This window comes from Micropterus salmoides, unplaced genomic scaffold, assembly GCF_014851395.1.
Source record: "Micropterus salmoides isolate LMB-PRFRI ecotype aquatic unplaced genomic scaffold, ASM1485139v1 Ms_hic_scaffold_20, whole genome shotgun sequence".
Classification (NCBI taxonomy): Eukaryota; Metazoa; Chordata; class Actinopteri; order Centrarchiformes; family Centrarchidae; genus Micropterus; species Micropterus salmoides.
Window position 1 is genome coordinate 18,844,223 of NW_024041151.1, and position 26,700 is coordinate 18,870,922.

At 39.3% G+C, this 26,700-nt stretch overlaps 2 protein-coding genes and 1 long non-coding RNA gene across 8 annotated transcripts in view; 2 read left to right on the forward strand and 1 right to left on the reverse strand.

The window, feature by feature from the left end:
* Positions 1-1,801: 1,801 nt before the first annotated feature.
* Positions 1,802-15,668, forward strand: cercam (cerebral endothelial cell adhesion molecule). Of its 2 annotated transcripts, none has more exons than XM_038734182.1 (12): positions 1,802-2,168; positions 3,360-3,470; positions 7,654-7,771; positions 7,957-8,091; positions 8,372-8,576; positions 8,708-8,827; positions 8,975-9,051; positions 9,512-9,618; positions 10,267-10,399; positions 10,678-10,805; positions 11,478-11,681; positions 13,474-15,668. In XM_038734182.1, the coding sequence occupies exons 1-12, from the start codon at positions 1,966-1,968 to the stop codon at positions 13,706-13,708; spliced, it is 1,776 nt and encodes a 591-aa protein (XP_038590110.1). In that variant the 5' UTR covers positions 1,802-1,965; the 3' UTR covers positions 13,709-15,668. The 2 variants fall into 2 exon arrangements, with proteins under 2 accessions (XP_038590110.1, XP_038590111.1); XM_038734183.1 differs by having other exon boundaries at positions 2,137-2,259.
* Positions 8,487-17,591, reverse strand: LOC119914709. The gene is made up of 3 exons (XR_005446823.1): positions 17,472-17,591; positions 8,722-8,838; positions 8,487-8,616 (listed from the first exon to the last, which is right to left on the reverse strand). It is a non-coding gene; the product is annotated as an uncharacterized LOC119914709 (long non-coding RNA).
* The window catches only part of sardh (sarcosine dehydrogenase), a 46,879-nt gene continuing 37,702 nt past the window's right edge, over positions 17,524-26,700 (forward strand). Inside the window, exons 1-8 of one of the 5 annotated variants that reach the window (XM_038734179.1) lie at positions 17,524-17,645; positions 19,673-19,862; positions 20,281-20,417; positions 21,150-21,328; positions 22,359-22,538; positions 23,880-24,003; positions 24,307-24,407; positions 26,256-26,360. In XM_038734179.1, coding sequence (XP_038590107.1) covers positions 19,678-19,862; positions 20,281-20,417; positions 21,150-21,328; positions 22,359-22,538; positions 23,880-24,003; positions 24,307-24,407; positions 26,256-26,360 — 1,011 coding nt within the window. In that variant the 5' untranslated portion in view covers positions 17,524-17,645; positions 19,673-19,677. Of the gene's footprint in view, positions 17,676-17,743; positions 18,013-18,116; positions 18,268-18,311; positions 18,547-19,672; positions 19,863-20,280; positions 20,418-21,149; positions 21,329-22,358; positions 22,539-23,879; positions 24,004-24,306; positions 24,408-26,255; positions 26,361-26,700 lie in introns of those variants that run through there. The other 4 variants (XM_038734180.1, XM_038734178.1, XM_038734177.1 and 1 more) reach the window with 4 other exon arrangements.

Here is a 26,700-nt window from a genome sequence, read left to right on the forward strand (position 1 = left end):
GGTACGACTTGTCTGATGCCCACATAGTGGCACCCAATACATTAAAGAAGCATCTTTGACCCTTTAATTTACTGAGGAACTAATCTCGGTTTTCTTGGTTCTTTCTCAACAATTGATTCTCTGAGACCATCAAAACCTACCGCTTCTCTTCTCAACAGACCACTCTAGGCTATATAGTGCTTTAATAAATAAAACCAGGGTGCAAATGGAAAATGACAAATTAAAAGTTGTATGTAACTTTCTAACTTTTTAGGGGGCCTCATGGCTCAGTGCCAGAAACGTTCCTATGTTGTTGTTAAGAACTGCCATGACTCCACGGATTCAGTGATCAGTCCCCCTCTCCAGAATTCCAATGAATATTAGGTTGAACATCAGTCCCATTGATCATTGTTCCAATGATCAAGCCTCCGATACTAAACTCATTACTTAACCCATCCTACAGGAGACCGTTACAGCCATGAAGCCTCCTGCCCCTGTGGCGTGCATTGCACAATACATGTGCCACCACCCATCCCAACACAGTTTTAGATCCCTTTATCTTAAATCTTATCTTTTCTATATAAAGTACTTGTACCTTTCCCAATTATCATCTCTTTGAACATAATCTTTTTTTGAGATTCTGTGTGTGAGGTAACCAATGAGCACCTACTAGCAGCTGATGCAAAAAAAAAACAACAACCCCGACTTCTGCATTTTTGGTTTTCTTTGAGAGCTCAGTGTGGCTTTTGACAGCAGGCCATATACAGTAATTGTGATTAACCCAAGACTCTTTTACTTATGGAAAAGTAGCAAATACCACAGTGTAGAAGTATTTACATAAATGTAGAAGTAGTCTATTATCAGCAAAATGTAGTATGTATGTCAAATGTAGTCATTATGCAGGATGGCCACTTTCAATGTGTTATGTTGTTACAGTGTTGTAGCTAATCTGAACTGTTTTATACTGTATCTACAGCTGTGTACTTTAATCTACAACAATCAGATGTTTTGTATGTAGAATTATATGTTACAAAGATACTAGTAACTATTATTGGCAAATAAATGCGGAGTGAAAGTAGGGTATCCCTCTAAATGTAGAAGTGTAGAAGATTAAAGTAGCATGAAAATACTCGTACAAGTAACCCCAGAAGTGTAACTGAATGCAGTCCTTGAGAAAATGTAATTAGTTATCCCACCATTAACCAAAGACAAGCATGAGATCAAAGGCCTCAGACAGAGTGAGTAATGGGCCTTCTCTTGGATCAAAACCCCCCTCTGCTGGTGAATCTCTGAAACTGCTGCCAGAATAAACACCAAAAACTCATCATAATACTGATGTAGTGTACATTTTAGCCTACAGATTTTAGACTACACCTTCATTCAGTATCTCACTTACATATTATATTTCATAACAGGAAACATGCCTGCTTAAGGTTATATAATAATGTTAGTCTAAATGGTTAGAATTTATCTGCTGACTTGCAAACTGTGCTAAAAATGAAACAGGGAGAAACGAGCAGGGTAGGCTACTATTTTCGACTCAAAGCAACAATGTGTTATCACTTGAAATCGGTACTATAAATGCATTTCATGATATTTTACACATTTATCCAGCAATAACTAAAGACAAACTGATTTATTCCTTTAGAGGTTTTTCTGTATACTAACGTCTTCCCCACTGTATGTCTGCATTGTCTGCAGAGATTTACGAAGAACTACAACCTGGCCAAATCACGCCTTCATATTTGGATAACGTTGTCAGACTTTTCTTGTGCCACAGGCCTAAAGCGGAAGTTGTCATTTAACCCTCTCTCTGGCTGGGTTTGGATTTGTTCTTGGAAAAAGCGAGCCAGCCTGAACACAAAATAAGGGGGGGGTGGGTTGAAAACTTATGGGAAACCCTTTTTTTTTCTAGGACTGCTGACGCGTCCAGCAGCTACTTGCTGTGCTGAAGCACCGCGGATCAAAACCCTCACAGCTTCCATCATGTTACTTCACTTTCTAGTTTTCGGGGCCTTGGTTTTCCAGGCTGAATGTTACTTTTCGGAGGAAAAATATCCGGAGGAGTCGAAAATGCAGCCTCCTACGGTGGTTGTCGCTATCATAGCCAGAAACACCGCTCACTCCCTGCCGTACTACCTCGGAGCTCTGGAGAGGCTCAAATTCCCCAAAGATCGCATCTCTGTGTGGTGGGTTTCCTGCATGGGCTCTGTGGACTGCATGCACTGCCAGGCTGTTTGTAGAGGGCTCTCCTTTTTATCTAAAGAAGCCGTTCAAAAGGTCAATGGCATTTAAATTAGTTTGTGAAAGCAGCAGCGTCCTACCCCTCCCTTCTTCCCTCAGTGCCTTTCACAGCCCAGGCTGCCTTTCACTCTGCTACATCCATTTCCTACTGTGGATTGCATGACATTTTTTGTTTTGTTGAGTTTGTTCTAACTGTTTTTTGCAAGTATTTTAATAAAATATGTCTAACAATAATGATTAAAACTCACAAACTGAAAGGTCCTCGAAGGGTTTTTAGTTGCAAATGCCTCTGTGGGGTACTTTGATGTAGGATACTTTGTGTCATAAAGTTACCCTGATCTAATTTAAAATCTGTTAAAATTTCATTAAGAGAAAGATTAACTGTTACCCGTTTGCCTTTACAGCACTACTTAGAGCTGTGATAATCACATAAAACGACCTATGGTGAACAGTGATGTAGGAAAAATGTACAGATATTGTTTTGTTAGGCCTATGTGTTTTGTAAAAAGGTGATAATTATACTATAGCTGGTGTGTTATTCAAGTACACTTTTGAGCTAGGGTGGGGATTTGTGGGGACAAATCCTATGTCACAGCAATGACATTTTATATCACTATATCAATATCATGAAAAAGTCACTTGTCTACAAATTGATTGAGAAATTGCTAATGGATGAAATAACTAGACAAGAGTGTCTGCTTTCAACTAATCCAGCAAATTAAATACCTTAAGAACACTAATTCATTGATGCTGCTTTCCACCAAGTCTACTGGAGTAGACACTCCAGCTCTGGAGTAGAAGTAAGATGTTAAAAGCTATCCAAACACTTTTGAAGGTTGGGCACAGTTACTAAGAGATTATAGATGTCAAATGGGACATCCTGATTGAAAAAAGGTTCACTCTGAAAGCACCCCACTAACTATTGCCTCTTCCAATTTAGTGATGCGCTTCAAAGTTGTGACCATCTTTGTCTAATGAGGGAAATACTGCCAAATCTAGTATAATATGCAATGACAGCATAAAAAAGATGTTAAAGATTTGTTGGAATATATTTCTCCTCATTTAAACCAGCATTTGAAACAAAACAGTTTTGAAGATGTGCATTTATTTTACACTCCTCTCTCTGTGCTCTTCAGGGCAGCCACGGATCACAACACCGATAACACCACAGCCATACTGAAAGAGTGGCTTACAGTCATGCAGAAGTTTTACCATTATGTTGAGTGGAGACCAATGGACCAGCCCACGTAAGTCCAAATATTTTTATGTAGCGAACTATATTTGCAGTAGTGATCTGGGTAAGTAAACATCCTGTCCTGTACCTATAGGTCACGAATAGATCTAAGTAACTCTTACCAAGGACACTTCAGTAGGTGCATTATATGAAGGAAAAGAAAGGAGTAAGCCTACTCCCTCTCTTGTATTTAATCAGGATCACAATCAAAGCTTCCTTCAAGTGTCATTCTGTTGGTGATAAGTTGAATTTACCAAATATATCTGCAAACACTCCAAGTTTATAGTTTAATATTTAAGTTTATTAACACACTTTTGAAGCCTCTAAATCTGTAGTTTACCAATTAGTCGTAGTGAAGAAACCCTCGTTTTCACTTTACATAATGAAGAATGATGCAGCATGCCACTGCTTGTCCACACGTGTAACCTGTGTGGACATACATCTGAGCTGAAGAGGTCATTAGTGGAAATTATTTGTGCATGTCAATTACAGTTTGATTTATCTCTGCTAATCTGCTTACAGTCACTTAACTTTATGAGCTGTCAGTCTAGCTGTTATTTAAGCCGTTTATAGAACAGATTCAGTGTTAACTGTATGTAGAATTAATTTGGGCAATTCAGCCAGATTAGATTGTTACTGAGCCTATAGTAGACTTTCGTCTGTTTAGTATGCATTAAGACTTAGCAAAAGGTATTTCTGGCAATACGCTAGGCTAAAAAAACAAAAACAAGGCTGAACTAAAACTGACATCCATGGAAAAGCATCGTCTCATCTTGTACCGGCTCTGGTGATTAATGCCATACCCGAAATGTTGTGATCCACTAAAGTCAGGCACAATACCAGATGACTAAAGCCCTGTTTTTGTTATCTTTGTTGCCATCTTGACTGTAAGGGAGCCAGGAGGGACAATTCACTGAGATTTGGGAGGGGAGAGGGATGTAGGGAGGGGTTTTATTTTGTGTAGTGTGTTACAAAATGTTCTGAATAAATAAGTGTAAATTCAGAAGTTTGGACTTCTTCTATTTCCTTAGTAGGTTTATACAGTTAGGTGAATCCAGGGTGTTTGTTTGGCATCTTAAAAGAAAACTGAGACTATAACCTACTATATAAAAACACTTCCAAGATTTTTGGTTTGTTTTAATATGTGTAACGATCACAGACTGTATAAAAGAAGTGGACATAGCCAGTGTCACCCATTGGTTTGTGGACTATCATTTTGAAGCCTCAAGTTTGGCGTTTTGGCCTTCTCTGTCTTTTTTGGAACCATAAGTGACCATATTTGGATGATAGGGTGGAGCCAGTTAGCTTGGTTAGTAAGGCGCATCCGTAATTCACGTTAACTGATATTAATTGGGAAGCTTATTTTGGTTTGTGAAAAACAGATGTAAAAGAAAATGTACTTTCTAGGATTTCAGACCTGTTGGACTTACATGCGAGGGTATGAAGTGCTTTGAGAGAGTAATGCTAAACCTACTTAGACTAGAAGTAACTCCTTGTCTTGATCCCTTCCAGTTTGCATATAGGGGGGGACGGACGCCTATGCATGCGTTTTATTTGTGGATTTTAGTTCTGCTTTCTCACGTCCTCACTTGCTCGTTCGGAGGCTTGCTGACATGAAAGTTAATCCTTTAATTATCAATGGTTTTATTCTCTTTTAAGAAACAGGTAACAACTTTAAGTGTAGTGTAAATGCTACACTCTCTAAGGTGAAATACTGTAGTATAGGCGTATCTCAAGGAGCTCCCCTCTTGTTCACACTTTATGCTAATGAGTGTAGAAGTAGTGTGTTCAACAACTATGTCATAAAATTCTCTGATGACACAATCATTTTAAGTTTATTGCATGCTGCCCTTCTACTTATTACAGGGAGATTGATTTCTTTAAGGATTGGTGTGTGAGGAATCATCTCATCCTTAATAATTTGAAAACAAAAGAGATGATATTTGAACCCAGGGAAGTGAGAGCCCACGACAATGTTATCATTGGGGACAGAGAAATCGAGCAAGTTACTTCATATAAGTACTTGGGTATAAAATTAGACAACCGACTAAAAAGAAATGTGCATGTCGACTATTTGTGTGCCAAACTGGCCCAAAGACTGCATTTTCTCTGCAGATTGAGATTGGTAGGGGTGAGTACTAAGATCATGACATTATTTTACAGCGCAGTGCTGGAAAGTCTGATCAGATATGGAATGTCATCCTGGTTTGGCACCCTTACCATCCAATGCAAGACAAAAATTGAAAGACTAATAAAAGCTGCGATGAAAGTTATGGGAGAAAGACTACACTTCACTTTAGACCATCTTCAAAAAAATGGTAGTCTCCCAGGCACAGAAAATTCTGAAGGACCCTTCACATATTCTGCACTCTGAATATGATGTTTTACCTTCAGGGAAACACTATAGAGCTAGCAGATGTAAAAGTAACCACTATAAGCTGTCCTTCATCCCATCTTCCATAGCGCTTCTAAACAATCTGTTCGGAACATGGCGGCTTGAAGCACTTCCGGCACTTTAATTATTTTTAAGCCTAGTTTAATATTGATTGATCGCTTGCACTAGTGTTTTTTATCAACCAGGTCTTATATGAGTTCTTCCTTTTTAATATAGAATTGTGGTGGATGTACTTTAATGTTGATATATTGTTTTCTGCTTTATCTGCTCAAGTGCAATTGAATATAATTATTCATTGGTTTATATCACTCAGGTTCTACTTACCTTGTAATTAATTATTGACAGGGGTATGGTCTCTGATACTTGTGCAATGTAACATAAATGTATGGTGCTTACTGCAGCCTCATTGCAGCACTGCTGCCCAAGACAAATTTCCCTTCGGGGACAATAAAGTTCATCTTAATCTTAATCTTACTTACAGGAAAAAATAATGAATGGCTGACTCCTTAGAGTGTCTTTTTGTACAACCTAACGCAGACAAGACATTTTTAGGCAACCAAAATGTTACAACTTTTGAGCTGAAAACACACAATGAAAGGGTCAATGTTCTTAGACGAAAACACAGACAAAACCCAGAAAGAAGTTCACACCAAGTTAATGTACACAGTGAAGTGGATACGATTTGCCTCTATTGGCTACCACAGCGACATGTCTACCACAGCGTAGCCACAGCCTAAAACAGACCCTGCTTTATCATCTATTTTACTCTAAATGGGACCATAATTTACAAAATTAATAGCTGTACACAGTAAAGTGGATGTGCTGTTTTGCATAAAACTTTAAACTAGTGATTGAGATTTGAGAACTGATTAGGAAGGTATTTACTGAGGTAATAAATCAAGTGAGAAGTAGGTCTTTTTGCTATTAACTCTTATGCAATCAGACTTCTTTTTGCAACCAGTGGAGTGGCCCCCTGCTGGCCATTACAAAGAATGCAGGTTAATGGCAGCCACTGTTCGATCTAAGATTGCGTTGTTGTTCTGTAATCAATGAGCCCCCAGAAACACTCAGCTGTGGCGATGTCTATCATATTTCCAGCCTAATTTTTTTTTTTTGAATTCGGGGTCTGATAACACACACATTCGTCAAATTCAGTGCCCCATATCGCTATTTTCCAAGGTAGTTACTTTAGCTGTCATATGCTGTCGAGCACACTGTCAAGAAGATGAGGGCCACAAGCACTGGTTACAGAAACAGATTTTGGTTGACTGCTTGGTGAAAAAAGGAAGGTTTACATAGCCTTCATACAACAGAACCCTACTACTCATGCTCAAACCCCACTGGCTCACAGAACTGGGGGACTCAGGAGGAAGGACTGCAGTTGGACCTATCTCACCTCCTCTTGCATAGTCAGACCTATCTCCATACAGAAAGTGGGCTTTTAGGGAGGGGGGCCTTAAAGAGACACGAGCTAAAATTGAGTGTTCAAAATAAATAAACTGAGTGTTCAGTGTGAGTGAATAGAGGTGCTACAGCAAAGGACAGTATGAGAAAATTATGTGTTTTTTAAACATTAAAGCATGTTAACATTTTCTTCCAGTTAAAATTAGCATAATATGTGACCTTTAAAATGCTGATCGATTGTTTTCTTGAGAGTTGATAAAATCTTTTTACTATATCATTAATTTTTGCTACAAACCATTCAGCCTAATCCAGTTATCTGAAAATTATGATATATGAGAAAATGGTAACATCAATACAACAATAAACTATAAAATCTGTATCGTTTTTCTCTGTTTAGGTCCTATGCAGGAGAGCTGGGTCCCAAGCACTGGCCCAACAGCAGATATGAGTATGTAATGAAGCTGAAGCAGGCAGCACTCAACTTCGCCAGGAAACGCTGGGCTGATTACATCCTGGTACATAGTAAAATAACCTTTCTTGTGACAGCAGTATAAGATTCATATCAGGTCCCTTGCAAGATTAATCTCATGAGATTTGTTCCCTCTTTGTTGCTGTTGTTTCATCTAAGAAAAGGAAAAGAGACATCACACCACAGTCACTCTGCTATTCTTTTCTTTTTCCCTCTGTCTGTCTGTTTCAGTATGCTGACACAGACAATATCCTCACCAACCCAGACACCCTCAACCTACTGATAGCAGAGAACAAGTCAGTCATCGCTCCCATGCTAGATTCTCAGGGAGCGTATTCCAACTACTGGTGCGGTATCACTCCGCAGGTGAGTGAACTTGATAGCGGCCAGGAAAAGTCAGCCATTACTTTTGAGTTGGACACATGCGCAGCACTCAAAAATGACTAGAAAATAACCTTTTCATGTCAAGATTCCTCTTACACATGCATACCTGCTACTTGCATGATTACCAACCTGTAAGCATTTGTTTTAAAATAAATATGATTTCTTGATTGCATAAAAGAGATTATGTTACGTTCAAAGTAACCATACTTTTTATATTTGTGCTCCCACTCTTACTGTATATCCTAATCCCTCTCTTTCTCAGGGATATTACCGTCGAACAGCAGAGTATTTCCCCACCCGTCACCGCCACAGACTGGGCTGCTTCCCTGTGCCCATGGTCCATTCCACCATGTTGCTGGATTTAAGGAAGGAAGGCATGAAGAAACTGGCCTTCTTCCCTCCTCATAAGGACTACTCGTGGCCATACGACGACATCATCGTGTTCGCCTTCTCCTGCCGGGCTGCAGGTTCGATAGCGATTGCCTGTGGTTTATGTAATCATATAAACTGAAAGACAGGAAGAAAAAAGAATGTCAATGTCTCAAATGTCTCATTCATTCATTCTTTTATTGACTAATTCATCTTTGGTGCTACTCAGAGATACAGATGTACCTGTGTAACAAGGAGCGCTATGGCTACCTGAATGTCCCGGCCAAACCTCACCACACCTTGGAAGACGATCAGCTCAACTTTGTCCATGTCCATCTTGAGTCCATGAGTAAGAACAGACTAATGTACAGGAAGAAAATACATTAAAGCAACAAACAGTGTTTATTTGTTAATCCTCATCTTATCAAACATTGATATGCAAGTTCATTATGTTGTTTTTGTTCACCTATCTATCTATTCTCTCCTTGTCTAACAGTTGATGGTCCTCCCATGCACCACTCACGCTACGTCCATATGTTCCCCAAACAGAGAGACCTCATGGGCTTTGATGAGGTGAGAGACCCTGTTGTTTTTCTGATAAGGATGTAGATATGTTTTATGGACACAGTAATTCCTGATTTATAGATATTCTGTATACATTGTATACGTATATTAGATTGTTTTTCAACCAACATGGTAGTCTCAACATCTGTGGAAAAACACTGTGCCCTAACTTCTTCATTTTTAAGTCTAAATTGATTAAAATAAGGCTAATTATGAAATGGGCTACAAAATAATGAGAGCATAGAGGAACTGAATTTGTTTTAGGCTGTTTTATCATTCAGGTTGTAGTATGTAAGTATGTAACACGTTCCTTTAAGTATGTTTCTGCAGTTTAAGAAAGTGCAGGATATAGACTTGTTTACAGAAGTCAAAGGTGGGAGTTAATTTTATACATTTTAGTTATAACATGCAGTTTACACAGTACACAGTTAAATAACCATTTGTCCATAAATAACCATCCTCTCCTCAGATATATCTGATTAATCTGCGGCGGCGTTCTGACCGTAGAGACCGGATGCTGTTCTCTCTGAATGAGCTAGAGGTTGATGTCAAGGTGGTGGACGCTGTGGATGGAAAGTGAGTGCACTCTCAGGGAAAGACTCAATATAGTGAGAGCACTCAACTGGCTTAGATGGAAAGTGTGTTTTGAGTGTTTCTATGAGAAAGAGAGAAAAATCAATGCTAAAATAGCAGATGCTGACAGAAAATGTATAATGGACAATGGTTGGTGAGAAGGAAAGAAAATTCCCTACAGAAATGCACTGATATATCAGTACCTGATATTTTAAGAAAATTGTCAATGATGGTAATTGCAAAATGCCCTCTTTAGTTTTTATGGGGAACTGAATAAAATGTATAGACCACAACTAAAAAAGGTGGTTGCAGTTCTTATGATCATTCAATTATTTTTGTTTTGTTTTGCTGTTAGCTTGCTTCTTTTCCTCCTCCCCTGTTTACTTTTATTGTTTTCTGTCGTTCAGTTCATTCAGCTCAATTTTTAGTGTACTGTAATTGTGCACAACCAGGTAATTTTCTCATTATGATGGTCATGTTTAAACAAAATACGGTTATAAGTTTAATACTCAAGTTGCAACTAGAGATATCCATTGTGGTGTTCATCGTGGAGTATGTATATTTTCTGTTTATGATGTCAACACTGAGGTCCCTTTGGGAAACAGTAGAAATATGTAAATATAATAATAGAATATCTCTGGGTGTGTGCAGTGCATTGAACAGCAGTGACATTAAGATCCTGGGTGTCGACCTGCTGCCAGGCTACTATGACCCGTTCTCTGGACGCACTCTAACCAAAGGAGAGGTGGGCTGCTTCCTCAGCCACTACTTCATCTGGAAAGAGGTAAGAAAACACACACATTACTCATCTAAGTCTTTATTGGCATGATTGAATAATTAACACGTTATCTCTTGTTTATTTTATCCGTAGTGTAAAAAAGACAATTCACCCAACCAGGCTTTCTGTTTCCTGCGGTGTCCTTTTTTTGTGCTAATCTAAGCCCTCACCCCTCTTTGTCACTGTCCCATGTTTTCTTTCTCATCGTGAATGTTTTTTCCCTCTGTTTTCCTTAACATCTCTGCCATTCTGAAACAAACGTTCCCCCCCCCCCTTCTCCTCAGATAGTGGACATGCAGATGGATAAGGCGCTGGTATTTGAAGACGACGTTCGTTTCCAGGCCAACTTCAAACGACGAGTCCTCAGACTGATGGAGGAGGTGGAGCAGGTGGAGCTAGACTGGGACATCATGTAAGATGGACACGTTTTGTTCACGTGGGTCTTTTTTTAATAGTGGGAAGGTCAAAGGGTGAGGATGGGTAGGTGAGATTATGTCGATACAGTGTCGTCTAAAGCTTCACAAACCTCTCCTGGAGTACCCCTGCTCCAATACAGCTGATTTAAATGATCAGCTTGTTATTCGGCAGTTTCAGGAGTTCATAAAGGGGACTATGTTATGTGTATGTGTGCTGAGGAACAGGGTCAGAAGTCCGAGGAAAGTTGTTAAGTCCAGGAATGCTATGCAGGTCACTCATTTTGTGTCAGTGTCTCTGTGGTTGAGGTTTCCACAGGACACAGAAACAAATGTTTTTGATTGAAATCATGCCGAAATGATTAGACAAAACTTCAAACACAGGATTAAGTAATTTTTAAAATATTTGTCAGCAGAAGGATGAGAAATGTGCCAGCATGTTTTTTAGTGTGTTGTGGTTGCCACGACGATCTGAAAAATGTTAGGCACACATGCAGAACACATGTTGCTAAAAAAGACGACGCTTCAAAAAACACATTTGGCAGCAATAAACCGCAACACTACAACAGATTTCAGTACTCCGATGCTTTGGACGTTGCCTCTTTTTTCGACTATTGTTTTTGTTCTTCTTCGTCCTCCTTTTTTCTCATTCTGGCTTTATGTTACTACAGATACTTTGGCAGGAAGCAGGTGAATCCTGGAAAGGAGGAGGCGGTGGAGAATGTTCGCAACTTGGTAATGGCTGACTACTCGTACTGGACTTTGTCCTATGCCATCTCCCAGCAGGGAGCCCAAAAACTGCTCAATGCTGAGCCACTGTCCAAGATGCTGCCTGTTGATGAATTCCTTCCCATCATGTATGACAAGCATCCCAAGTATGTATAAACAGCACTTACTGCACCGGCAAAAATGTGCAAATTTGTTGAGCATATGCATGCACACCTCATACTTTTCTTGTTTTAATCTTTAATCTTGATGAATATCTTGGTGAAATTATGTACAGTGGTTGTTTCTTATCAATCATTTTCATCAGTCACTTCTATGGTGACTTTCAGTCCTCCGCACTCACAGCCTGACAATCTATAACTGACCTCATAATTGCTAAAAACAGTCTTCCCTATAGTTGCCTAAACATGTATACACGCTATATATTCAGAATAGGTTTTACTACTAAGAACTATAGTTAAGTCTGCGGCCAGGATTTCTATTCTTGTCAGTTTAATATGTAGTGCTTGTCGGGCTCAATTAGAACGCCACATTTCAATGTCGGTCTTTAATCTTTCTCAGCATTTTTCTTTTTATGATGTACAGGTTTCATGGCATGGCGTCTCTTTCTGGGATTGGTTGTCTGGGATTCAGATGTGTTTGTGGCAGACTTGTGCTTAACGTTTAACTTTTCTTTTAATGTTTTTAGCCACACTATTGGTATAGCTTGAGGGATGGGAAAGTTGGCTGGTCTGACGATTGGTTCACCACTTTGGTCCAGAGTTAAATATCTCTGCAACTATTGGATGGATATTTGAAATTCTGGACAGACAGTTGTTGTGCCCACAGGATGAATCCCAACAACTTTGGTGACCATGTTTTTGTTTTTTAGTGAAATGTCAACAATTATTGGAATTGTCATGAAAGCTTGTGCTGAGATTCATGCCTCCCTCAGGATTAATTGTAATTGACATTTGCATCAGCATCAGCTATACGTAGTGTTTAGTTCTAATTAGAAATGTTAGCATGCTAATATGCGAAGATAAGACTGTAAACATTATATCTGCTAAACATGTTAGCATGCCTACACTTTTGGCAATTTTCTCAAAGCATCGCTATTTCTTTTATTCTTATTGGCATGACAGGTGGTCCACCCAAGCGTATGTCAAAACAGTAACATTTGGGTCCTCCAACCAGTCTGAAAAATGTCCTCAGCTCTTCTCACACTAATTCCTTCTCTTTCCCCCTTAACTCACACAAGATGGTTGTTGCTGGCATTTGTAGTTGTTGTTGGTCGTTGGTTTATTCCAAAGGCATTGTGACGTGAATTAACTGTCATCTTCGAAATCACTGCTGTTTTTAAAAAAATACATACTTCACCCGGAGACTATATTGTAATATATTGACCAAATGACTTTTCTCATTATCCCCCAGTTATGATCTAGCAGAGTGACTGAGGCACATGAGGCGCAAAGTGTAAGAGATGAAATGCACCTTGGGGTGCAGGGCCAGCAAACCAGAAGGCTTGGCAGTGTCTGTGTGCTCCATCATGTGTGGAAAACTGGCTTATAGCCAACCCACTTTCTCTATTCTCTCTCGCTTTCTCTCTCACCTCTCTGATTCTAATTCGATATGCTTGACTAGTCCACTAAGAATGCACAACGACTGCACACCACACATTGGTCCTGCTGTCGCCCTCCGTGCTAAGAGTAACTGAACTGTATTTGATAAATCCGCCTCTGTCTCCATCTCTTGTCAAATCAGTGTATTCCAAATGAATAATATATTAATAATAATCACTGATATTATTGATTAACACTGAATTGTAGGAAAAATTTTAAAAGTGCACTAATATTAGGAGTTATATTTTTAAGTGAAATATTAAATACATGTTAAAAATCTATGTCTCAAATTAATAAAACCACATCTATCATCATCTCTTTCACTGTTCTCTCTCTGCAGTGAGGACTACAAGTCCCATTTCCCCAACAGAAACTTACAAGCCTACAGTACACGCCCTCTTCTGGTCCAGCCATGTCACTACGCTGGTGATCCCCAGTGGGTGAGCGACACGGAGACGTCGACTCTGTGGGACGATGACTCTGTACGCACCGATTGGAGGGGTTCCCACAAGACCCTGAAAGGGGCTGCGGCTCCACCCAACATGCTGTCAGCTGCCTACAGGGATGAACTTTAGTGCGGAGCTATGGAGAACCTGCAGACCAAAAGGCCATGAGGTCAGAGAGACAGACGCTGAGAAGCGTCCACTCTGTGTCATGCCATTGACATGCTCAGTGTCATTTAAACTGGACTTTGTATTTTTTTTCAGAGCATGTTAGCAAGTGTATGGTACAAGATGATTTTTTGGGGGGGAAACAATATAAAGGACAGCATTAACAGAGGCTGTTTGAAAAGTAAAATAATGGGTGTTTTCTAACTTGTACAGATGTATTATTAGCAATTCAAATACTTGAACTTCCACAACAAGATTTTTCTAAAGAACAACCCATCCTTTAGATTTTTTTTTTTTAAACTTTATTCAGACATTTTTGATATTATGGGAGTTATGGTTACAGTTTGGGTGGCTGATGTCAAGAGCATTGTTGTTTGAATGTATGCTTGTGATGGTGTGTGTGATAACGGCATGTTTATAATGCTATTTACACAGCTTTTAAAAAGGATACCAGAGAGGCGGCTTTACAAGAACTTTAATGTGTTAATCTGTTGAGAGCCGACTGTGGCCCCAGTAGCTGAATTGTTCACAACTCCTGGCAAGTCAGGAAAACAGTGGATATTAACACAAAGCAAGACTGCCCCAAATTATTATTCAACAATAGTTTTAAAGCTGATGTACCTCATGGTTTCTAGTGACGGTACAAGACTTTCAGTGGTACCAGATTGTATTCAGGAAGTCTTTTATTAGTGAAACTAACACATTGAATGTTTGCATTTAAATAATTTAAGCTTCTTTGACTCATTACACTACATTCTACTTCTACACTATGGCTGTGTTTTAATAATTTTACATTTCACGCCATAGAAATTTGATTTAGATTTTGTGTAATATTTATTTAGCACTCCCAAACTTCCACTAAGTCATCTCTTCCACAGGGTATTCCGTTTTATTTTCAGAAGTATTAAACTGTGTTTAAAGAGAAAAATACATAATATAATTTATTATTCCTATAATAAAACAAACAAATTATTTATACTCCAACTAAGACGTATCTGACGTTAAAGTATTGTAAAAAGCAGTTGACATAATCAAAACCTCACAAAATGTTTACATCATCTCGAATGAATCATCAGTAATCAGAATTTAAGTACAAATGCTTGGCACTATGTTACTGCATAATCACATGACAAGTCAGTGGACACATTTGATGTTTTATCATATATGGTAACTATTTTAGACATAATCCTGAACAAGTAATTTTGGGAGAGCTCAAATATCAACAAAATCAGTGTGGCATGATGAGACGTGAACACTTGTTTGCAGTGAAAGTCTCAGGCGGTAACTGTGGTCTATCTGGTGTTAAGTGTTCGTCCAGTTTTGCAGAATGCTGCTACCTTTTTGGAGGACAACCAGCTACTGTCCCATGCTACATCCTATGTTAAAAATTTCTCCACACACAGCCATATTAAAACACAGCCTTAAATAACCTTTTTTTGTAGCATCACTGGGAATGTGTTGACACTTTGTCTGTACAGGGTTGCTATGCAAGTAACTGATGTTGTAATCCTGATGTCTTTCTGAATTTAGATTACTATGATTAAGTTACACTAAACTTATATTACATTAATTTGTCTTGATAGGCATCTATGATTTTCTGAGTTTATGTATTCATTTTTATCTGTCATGAGTGTTTCTTTTCCTTCAAATGTCTTAATTTATTTGTTGAGTCTTGATGTGATTGATGATGAGTCACACAAAATTATGTAAAGCAAGCAATCAAAGTGCAATGGCTTTCTTTCATAAGCCCCACTCTATCAAATGTCTTTGAGCAATACATTTGTATTAAGATGTTATAAAATAGGATGTTAGGACAACTGTATAGCACACTTTTCAAATGTTATTTTATATATTTTTTTTCCATTGGCTGAATGTGATTATACAGTTTGTTAGTTAATAAACCAAACTTTCTGTGGACAGAAAAGTATCTAAGTATACGTCCATTTAAGAAAAAAAAGACTACCAGATGTTGTACTGACAAACATGCATCACAAGAGTGTATAATATAAATTTTATGTAATAACCAGTTGGACCAGGCATGGTACTATTCCCTGGATTTCAAGAAAGTCTTTAGAAGCCCAGTTGCAGATTTCCATTTGTGAATGGAATTTATATTGTTTTTTAATTTTCTTATTGCTGTTTGCACAAACATAGCACGCACACTTGCGCATGTTTGTGCATATAATGGTGTGTGAGTGTACATGCCATGTTGCACTTAATTTCTAGTTCAGAAACTGTCAACTACACAAAGTTCAAGGTTGGTATAGACCATTTTCTCAATCTTAGACACACACACATACAGTGCATTGGCTGCAACTCCTGTCCAGCTCAAGGCTGTATGAACTGGAGAGAACCCGTCGCAGGAGGGAACCTAAACTCAGGACCTCATTGGCTGCTGGCTTGGAGGTGGGGATTCATGAGATCAACTTGGCAGACGGAAATACCTCAGGGCTACGGACCATACGTTGTCATAATGTTGATTTACTTAGGCAGCGATATTTCAGGGTTTTAAACTGTTCTTCTCTTGTCCTTTATTACCACTGCAAGATCACCTTGACTATGTATCTAATGCCTCACACATGCAAACTCTGCATACGTCACGTCCTATGCAGAACTGTTCTACTTCTGCTTTGTTAAGTCTCTGGACCTTGAGGGCTCTCAACAACAGCTGCTACCCTGACATCCGCCACACAGTTTATATAATTGAATCTAAATAGAGCAAACAACAATTTGACTGCTTCTGCAATTCTCCTTTGAGAATATTTTGAGGTGCTTTGCCCTCTAATAGAGAGGCTCCTCACGGCGGAATGGGGCGGGGTCAGATAAAAGGTGAGATTGGATTTCTGACCCCTCCCTGTAACTGTCCTGATTGGATTGCCCTTCCCTTTCCTTCAACCACTGTCCACACTCCAGATTAGTGGGTATTCCACCTGAAAGCTATTTGCCAAACATAAAAAAAAAACAAAGAAAGAGGATAAACAAAAGCACAAGGCAATGCTCCTGGTCCCACCCGGGGAACACAACCCATTGCTTAAAAACCTGTGCAAATCACACCACACAATTAAGAGCTATCCATTGAGACGTCAGAGGAGAACCCTTGGCCCTCCATGTCCAGGTCCATGGCAGACAAAGATTTCCCAAAAAACCTGTTGTGTGACGAGAAATCTCAACCTAGCCAGCTGCGATCGCACCCCTAAGGTGTGACTGCTGTCAAACAGGTCTGCAGAGATGCAAAATATCCTCCTGGAGGCAAGGACAGGGGTTGATGGCAGGGGTCTTCAAGCAAACGCATGAACATATGCAAAGCGGAACCACTGGACCTGGGAGATCTATGTTACTCGGCTTCTCTCCGAGCTGCCAAACCATACAATGGTGTTCCAGGACGGCGTGAGTTACAGAGAAACCCCCCTTGAATCTGCTTGAAAGGACAGGACTTAAATCGTCTGTGGGCATTGCCCATAGTTGATTCAAGAGTCATGCATCTGTACCAGTTGGCATTCGGGGCCCTCTGGTGCCACTACTCTGACTCGCAGGCACTGACAGCTTGCTCCACTCTTGCGACAATGTGAGAATTGCCCTGGTGCGTGCAGCTTTCTGAGATTTCACTCTCAATGAGTAACAGTATTAGTGAAATCGTTCATTTAATCACAAAAAAGATTTTCCTCCTGAGTAATTGGTGAAATTTCACAAACAACAAGTCTGAATTTGTGTTAAAAAAACTTCCTACCTGCTTCTTGCTCTTCAGGGGTTAAGAGGGACTGTCCAATTGGCTTGCCATCCAACTTATTCAGCTTGACCAGCAGACACCAGTAAGCCTGATTGGGTGACCAGAGTATTTCTACTTTTACTTATGTACAAGATCTCAGTACATCCTATGGCAACTGTACTCAAACCAGCTAAGGTCAGCTAAAACCAGCAACCATTGAAACCGGTCTGTGCTGTTTTTTTCAGACATGATATGTTGTTTCTTCACAAAATCCTTTTTTGACTGACCTAATTTGTGAGTTCAGTGTACAGTATTTTAAGAGACGGGTCCGGAGGGGAGGGGTGAAGTCAGGAACTGTTCTGCAGTAGGCTACGCTACAGCTCACGTTATCTGCAGCTACGGAACTGCACCTCCCGGACCACACTTTAAATAACTGTAATTTCTAGTATAGGCCTGCACGACTGTTTTTTTCGCGACTACAACCCCGCCTGCAAAGTGTTTTCTCGCCTACCTTTTTAGATCTTGCATCGAGCGTAGGCTACTGTGACAGGCGGAATCGAGAGTAAGTGTGCATGTGGAAACCAATCTGCTCTCATGCTGCAACAAAGTTATTGTTGAACGTGGAGGTTTGGTAACGTTGTTATGTATCACGTGCTTGTCGGTGTGATTTCTCACATGTTACGTATATGCCCTGTCACCGGCTGTAGCTGCTCAGGCAGTTTTTGTTATTTTGGGACGTGGCGTTTACACTCAAGTGCATGCAGTCTGTCAAGTGGGACGGCGCGGTTCAGTTATCGCCTACACGTTAATATGCATGGTAGGCCTTTCGTTTATCCACAGTGAAGTTTGCGGCGATGTTTTTCAAATCTTCCTCCTCCTCGTCTCCCAAGTTACTGGAGGTTGCCAAACTACAGAAAGGGCAAATTGTGAATGGGGACTTTTATACCTTGACGGACAACCTGTCATTCACACACACAACGATGGCGGCTGGCCCATCATGCATAGCCTACTCATCTAATTAGCGTAAAGGAATGCATCTCTGTATGTACGTCCGTCGACAGTCGTTCATCTGATCGGCTTCATTGTTGCTGAGATGGTACGGGACATATTTATCATCTCCACTTGACATAAGCATGGAGGGGATCGTGCGTTTGTCTAGGTCAATACGCAGCTCTAGCATAGACCTACTACTGGATCTTTTTTGTGCGCACAAAAAAATAAAAAATAAAATAAATTATTGATTGAGACTGTATCATAAAGGCCACATTTTGGCCTTTATAAGATAGGCTCAGTGTTGTGGCCTCAAAAACTAACATCCTTAAAGTTTTGGTCTCACCGGAACATCTGCTGATAAATTCCATACCCGATATGTTTATGATCCAACAAAGTTAAGCAACATATGACATTGATAAATACCTGTTTTTATTATCTTCGAGTTGAGTTTAAATCCTTTGTTTGGGAGGGAGGAGGGAAGTAGGGAGGGTTTTATTCTAAATAAGCTACAAAATGTTCTAATAATTAACAATGTTTAAATTCAAAAGTTTGGATTCATCATCCCATTTATTGTTTTCTCACTGAAGGGAAACTTAGGACACTCTTTGTGGACCCTATTTCCCCATGTTTATGTGTGCGAAAATGGCCATGTAATGCAGTATCTGGGGGAGTTTGCATACATGATCAGCCCTATTGTTAAAATCCCAATTTAATCTTTTTTTAGTTATAATGGGACACTGAACTAAGATCTTTATAGAGGACATTTGTTTTTTATTTTGTTCAGATTGCAGCCATCTGCTTACTTAGCTTGGTGGTACAAATCTAGGACATCAATCAAAGCAGGTGTTCTCTGACTGGAACTAGAGTTTAGTAACCTGTTAAAAGCCACCGGTTTTACCTGCCCTTTCTTTAACCTTTGTTCCATAGTTTTTATAAAATAATGCATCCATTTACTGTAATGGGACACAAACCTTGTATTTGAATATTTAATTACTATAAATACAGCTACACACTATATAAGTAGTAGCCTTCGGCAACCAGAAATCTCAGTTACAGAATATACTGTATACATATGAGTCATGTCATCTGTCATGTAGTTTATGTAAATACATTTGAAGCTACTTGCATTGTACATGACTTTATTTTTAATATTGCTTATTCTGCACATACAATCCACATACGCTTCAGCAACATGACTCTGTCCCTTTGTGTCTGCTGACTGCCAACAGGGGCCATGGCCTTCCTAGGGAGCGCAGTTCGCCGTGTGGTGTCGACAGTGTGGCCTCCTGTCTCTCCCTTGTGCCGGACAACCGCTCGGTCCTACAGCTCAGAGCCCACCAAGGAAAAAAGTGTCCCCTATGAGAAGACACTCAAACAGGAGGGTGGAGTCTCCTCTGGACCCACTAAACCTTTACCCAGGTTAGCTTAGTGGATGAATGGATGGTGTATAATGTGCTGTAAAAGTGACTGTTGACTTTCAGTGGTTCTTGCAATGTAAGACCAGCTTCTGTTTGAATTCTTACATCATGATAAGATGATTTAGTTTTAAGAATATAATAATTTCGGGGGGGGAGCTTCATAGCAGTATTTTAACATTTTGCGACCTATGTTTTACTTTTGTGCCAAGAGTTTGAGTTTGAAGATCAATACCACTCTCATATCTGTAAGTTAAATATGAAGATACAGCCATTAGCCAGTTAGCTTAGCTTGGATGAATTGAACAAATGAGAGACATGTTAGTTAGTGTACTTTAGAGGTGCTGGTAGGAAGCTTTTGTTATTTAGTGAAGGGTGTCACGGGTTTGATTTTTAAGTGGTTCATCTGCCATCTGCCTCAGGTCAGCGGATGTGGTGGTGATCGGAGGAGGCAGTCTGGGCTGTCAGACCATCTACCACCTGGCTAAAATGGGGATGACCAACGTAGTTCTGCTGGAGAGAGACAGACTGACTGCTGGCACCACCTGGCACACTGCAGGTAAAAAACTGTAAGAATATGGACAGGCCTAAGGAGTGTGAATATACCTAAAATTATGAGCATCAAGTATTATTAAAATTAATATGTTTTAATTCAACATTAGTATCATGGCTCCAACTCATGTAAAATATCCTTACAATGAGTAAAGAACTGGGTTAGTTCTTGTTGGTTTAACAATAAAGCCAAATTTTGGTACCTTCTTGTCGGTACCTCTAAAAGAACATTTCTGCACCCCTAGTGACAAAAATGTACCTTTACAATTATTAATTTAGCTGACACTTATCCAAAGAGACGTACAATTGTTATATATATCAGAGGTCACACACCTCTGGAGCAACTAGGGGTTAAGTGTCTTGCTGAGGAACTCATTGGCGGATGTGTCACAGTGGAAATTGAACCCGGGTCTCTCACACCAAAGGCATGTGTCTTATCCACTGTTACATTGCCCATTTATTACCTGGTGGCACGGGATCACTGATTTTCTGCGTCATTTGCCTGTAAGCTTGTTAGAAGTACAATTATGTACCCTTTGCTATCATCAATGATTCTGTACCTTTAAAAATTAACAAAGGTCCACGGTTAACACCTTAAGGACGATTTCCGTACCTTACAGGGTACTTTTTTGAAAAATGTACCTTTAGGGAACAGAAATGATACCCCTATTTCTCTTTGTGTACATGTGTGTTCAAACACTTTTCAGTACATGCTTTCCTGTATTTTTCTGTCCACTAGGGCTGCTGTGGCAGCTCCGTCCCAGTGATGTTGAGGTAGAGCTCTTGGCTCACACCAGGAATGTGATCAGCAAAGACCTGGAGGAGGAAACGGGTCTCCACACAGGCTGGATCCAAAATGGAGGACTCTTTATTGCCTCCAACAAGCAAAGGCTGGATGAGTACAAGCGCCTCATGTCGGTAAGAATCCAGATTGCTTGGATATCATTGTATTGACAGATAAAGAAATTAAAGGCTTATTATGGGACACAATAATTGTATAGTGCTAAGGTGGATTTTGGTACTGGTGGATTGTATAGGAGAATGAAGTATAAAACTGGTGAGGAAATGCCAACAATTGAACAAGCTTATCAGATAGAAATAGAAAATATTTTATTTCCTTTATTTTTTATCAACATAATTAATTAATATGAATAATTTCCAGTGTTAACACATGTCAGAAAGCAAAAATGTTTGTTTGATGATTCCTCATCAAACAAATAATGCTTGGTGCAGAGGGAGATATCAAACTGGCTAGCACTTCCTAATGCTAGGCTACATACTGAAAGTATTACTGACTACTCAGTTATTTAAATATGTAATTAACTGGCTTATAGCTTTAAATGTTTTCATAGCAACAGGGGTCATTGAGTCCACTACATTAACAGTTTTTTTCTAAGAATGCAAAAAGACTTTGGACAGAAGAAGCATTACTGTGACAGCAGTAAGGCATGATGTATTCAAAATAACTTGAGGTTGAAACAAATTGGATAAGAAAATAACTCAACTACTGCAACTACTCATCAGGGATTTAAAATGCAGTTGATATTTGGGTCTATTATTGCTCAACACCATGGTGGCACATGGCCAAGGAAAGGCTTTGTTTACCTCAAGTATGTGTGTCTGGTGTTCGAAGTTCACTTGAAACGTCACCTAATCATTACACGGTATGAAAACTAATCCAGCCATGAAAATGCAGTGAACATGTTTAGATGTTAATCCTCAGTCAAAACCTAGCTAATGATCTGCTACTTGTGACTGTCACGCTTCAGGCAGCTGCTTCACAGTGAGATAATCAGATCTGTTTGCTTGAAAGCTTTTACTGTGAAACGCATGTAGCTCATGTCTCATTTGATGTAGAATTAAGGTGATGTAACTGATCTTAAAATGAAAACATCCCTCTCATGCAAGACCTTAACCAATAAAACATGCCATCTCCCCATATTTCTAGCTGGGTAAAGTTTATGGTATTGAGTCCCATGTGTTGTCACCTGCGGAGACCAAGGACCTGTATCCTCTGATGAACACTGATGATCTGTATGGGACCCTGTATGTACCAAAGGATGGCACCATGGACCCAGCAGGCACCTGCACCACCCTGACCAGAGCTGCCTCCGCCAGGGGAGCCACGGTAATGTGTGCTGGTCCGCTGACTGGTGGTGACACAGTGTTTTGTTCTATTAAATGGATATACATCACATACTACAGTGGATGCACAAATTTGTAAATGCAGTCTAGTCAACCAAAATCTCTTATTCTTTGTAAATGGTAGTTTTTAGTAAGCTTTAGTATTTTAAGAAAAGCAGGTGTGCCAAAAGTATAGTAGCTTTTGTTACACTGCAATTAAAAGTTTATACAGTTGTCTGCATGTGATTTAAGTTTCAGTTCAGTTTAGTTAATCATGTTACATAATGTTAAATGTCCGGATATATTAAATCCCACCCATTTGAATGCTGCAAATAGCTTCAAAACAAATGCCAGAAATAATACAGTACAGTAAATAAGGTTTAACCTTTTTGTTAGGATAATTTCGATAGTTCGAAATACCTTTGTCATGCAAAAGAATTCTTAGCTGGTGTCAAATTTTTTGTGTGTGACTCAACCTGGTACACCCTTATCTGAACAAGATCTAGTGTAGATACGCAAGTTATATCCTTGTGTTCGGCTAAATATTAATTGCTCTTTCGATCAAATGACTGCTTGAATGGCAGTAAATATAACTCACAATACCATACCTTTTTAATCTAATCTATTGCCTATCAAAGACCTTCATATTTATGATGGATCATTTTCATCAAAACTAGGGTAAGAATTTAGAGAGACAAAATGTAGGTTTTGCATATACACACTTTTTGGCCTCATGAAGATTACTTTCTGGGTAGATCATCATGGTAACTGAGACTGCACAGCTGCTGGGAAGCTGCTAAACTCAGGCTACCAGATCCAAAAATACTGTCCTAAAAATGAAAACTAAATAACTAATAATTTTTCTCAAACAATGAGATGTCACAATTCCTAGATTACTTTTATTAGCAGTACGATGCAAAAGCACCTTGAAACCACTGAAACCATGTGATATGTGGAAGACTGTATATTGTACTGTTTGTTTAGCTTAGATTGCTGTGACATGTGGAGAACCTCTGCTCTTTCGTGTGCTGTTTGTTCTCAGAGAATTTATTTGTGTATATCACATATTTTAGCATTTTACAGTAGTTTACTCTATGGTAATCTATGGAATTATGAAAATATGAACAGGATTATTAGGATAAACCCATACCACTGCCACAGCAGAGTTAAAGAAAATAAGGCCACACTAGAAAACCTATTCAGAGCCTCAGTGAGCAGATATTAAAAGGGCTGTAATATTATCCAGTTGATTTACTGTACAAATCCTCTGTACATTACATATATCCAAAGCATACATTATCTCCATGTTGCATGTGAATAACTCCACGTTGTCTTCTTCAATCAGGTGATTGAGAACTGCCCTGTGACTGGAATCCAAGTGCGGACAGATGAACTTGGTACGAAGAAGGTAAAAGCAGTGGAGACCCCTCATGGGACCATTGAGACTTCTTGTGTGGTGAACTGCGCAGGTGAGATTTAAACAAGATCAAAACCACAAGTTAAAAGCATTTTGGTTTTAATTGACATGTAAAATATATATTGTGCCATGTACATTTTGTGATGTGAGACACTGTTGATGTGACTCAGGTAGATATTAGGAGCATCTCCCTGCTGTTTCACGTATGTCTTGTAAAAGTGAGATTTCAAAGAGGTTTAATACTGAATGCAAAAGAAGCAGTTTGGTATAATGTTACTGGTGTCTTTGCTCAAATTGCATTGATCCAGAATTAAAGGTGGAATTTATGTGAAATTATGGTCCCTGTGTGTTGCAGGTGTGTGGGCCGCCAAGCTGGGGGAAATGGCCGGAGTCAAGGTGCCTCTTATTGCGATGCATCATGCATATGTGGTGACAGAGAGAATTGAAGGCATACAGGTACACAGTCGGACTGCCATCTGTCATATCTGAACAGCTTGACTGTGGTTCATGACATATTATGCTAAAATAAAATCAACCATTGGCACACAATTCTGTAGGCCCTGATGGTATGCTGGTAAATGGCAGGTATGCCTTTCATATTTTATTGCATCTAAACTTTTCTTGCCAACATGTTTTATAGTATTTTTTTTTTTTCTTTTTATTCTCATCAAGCAGCATGTTGCCAACAATGTATAACCCTTCAAACAAGAATAATCATCAGTAACCACGATACCTGATTATATGTGTAATTACACAACTACTTGGATAGGGTGAGATAGATAGAATTTACTCTTCATTTAATTCCTGGTAGAGAGAAATTCCTTCATCTGCCTGTATTAAGTCTGTATGACCAACAGGGGGCACTGTGACACTATAGATTTCCACCTGTCATGGTCCAGACTGCTGTTAGTGAATGTCGGAATGTGATGTGTGTGTTTGTTTGTGTAAGAGAGAAAATTGATCGTTTTGTTTGTATCCTTTAATGCTAATAATGTGTGTATTTTGGGGGTACATTGGTGAGCCCTAGGATGCAGATATAACACAGGTCTGACATGGATAGTAAATGATCCGCTGTGGCTCTGTGATTGTGGACCATGCGGGTGTGCGTGCACGTGCGTGTTAGATTTAGTCATTGTATACATGTATAACTGTGGTCATCCTCTAGAGGCCGGCGGTTTAGTTGTTTTCTGCCAGCCGTCATAGCTTCCCTGTGTTATGTAGTTTAAGAGCAGCTTAACCAGCATTACTGCTACATCATGTACACAGACATCAGCCCACACACACAAAATGACACTCAGATTCCATCAGGGAATCTGTTCCTATGAGGGTGTGCAACTTGTCAGGTCAAACATCTCATGTTGACCCACATGTCTGTGTGTGAATAGATGTGTTTTGAGACTGCAGTGGAATTAAAATTTAAAAAAGTACCAAGCTTGCTGATAGTAACTGGTTTATATTTTTTATCTGTGTGAGCACACGTATGCCAGAGTGCTCAGTATTGATCACATGGAGCGAGCTGCCAGACCGTATTCAGCACAGAGCAGTTTGGCTTTTATTATATATGTAGTGCGCCGTTTCCCAAATGTCAGCTTGTTCACTGGTATTTTGATTTTGTACCCAGAGAGCCAATTGACTTTTGAATGAAAAGCATTTGTGACAGAATGAATGCAAATGACAAAACATACAGTAGGTGTAACCATTAGACACTCCCACAAGAATGTTTACTGTGATTCAAGGGGCTGAATGCTTCTCTCTGCTCTGTTCTGAAAGAGGATTTCATGGTATGTCAGTAGCTGCCATACCACGCATAAAGAAATTATATGGTTTGTTAAGGTATGTGCCACTGGTTATTATGTCCCGTATTGAAGACCCTGTTCTGTACATACCAGACACACTGAATGTGAGAATCTGGGTTCCAAAATTTAATTAAATGAACCAAGAATTGTGATAACGTTTGATTAATTTTTTTATTTTTTATTTTAGGATCATTTTAGTCCATTATCTGATAAAACTACCACATGTTTACTGGTACAGCTTCAAATATGTCGCCATCAACTTGCCTTACTTTGTGTCATTATGAGTGAATAGTATAATAGAATTCTAGCTGCCAACCAAGCATAGTAATGTAGATAAAGTTTGAAACTCTAGTAACTGCATTTGCTGTTATGATTGGTAAATCAATTGATGAATGAAAAAATGAACTTTTCTTTTTACAAAGATCCAGAAAATCCAGCCATCCTTTTGTTACTAGAACCCAATGTTTCTAATTCGCATTTTTGAATTTTTCCACTTAACTCTTTGCAGAACATGCCAAATGTCAGGGACCATGATGCATCAGTATACCTGCGCCTACAAGGTGATGCTCTGTCTGTGGGTGGTTATGAACACAATCCCATCTTCTGGGATGAGGTAAGCTTAAAAATTGGCTGAACTATGAACAGTTTCATTTCTGGGTGCCTGAGTGAGAGCCCTGACGCGACATCTGTCTTGTTTGATGTAAAATCAAATACTTCAGTTCTGAAACTGAATAAAGTTTAATCCAGTTTATATACTTCTTTCTCTCTGTTAGTTTGACCTCATCTCTTATTTAGTCTGTTTTTCTTTCCCTTGTCTTCATTACTTGCTGCTGTATTAGCTTGGAGGTCAAACCGTATTCATAACAGTGTGTGTGTGTGTGTGTGTGTGTGTGTGTGTGTGTGTGTGTTCACTAATATTTCCCACAGTGGTGGAAGGAAATATTCAGATCATT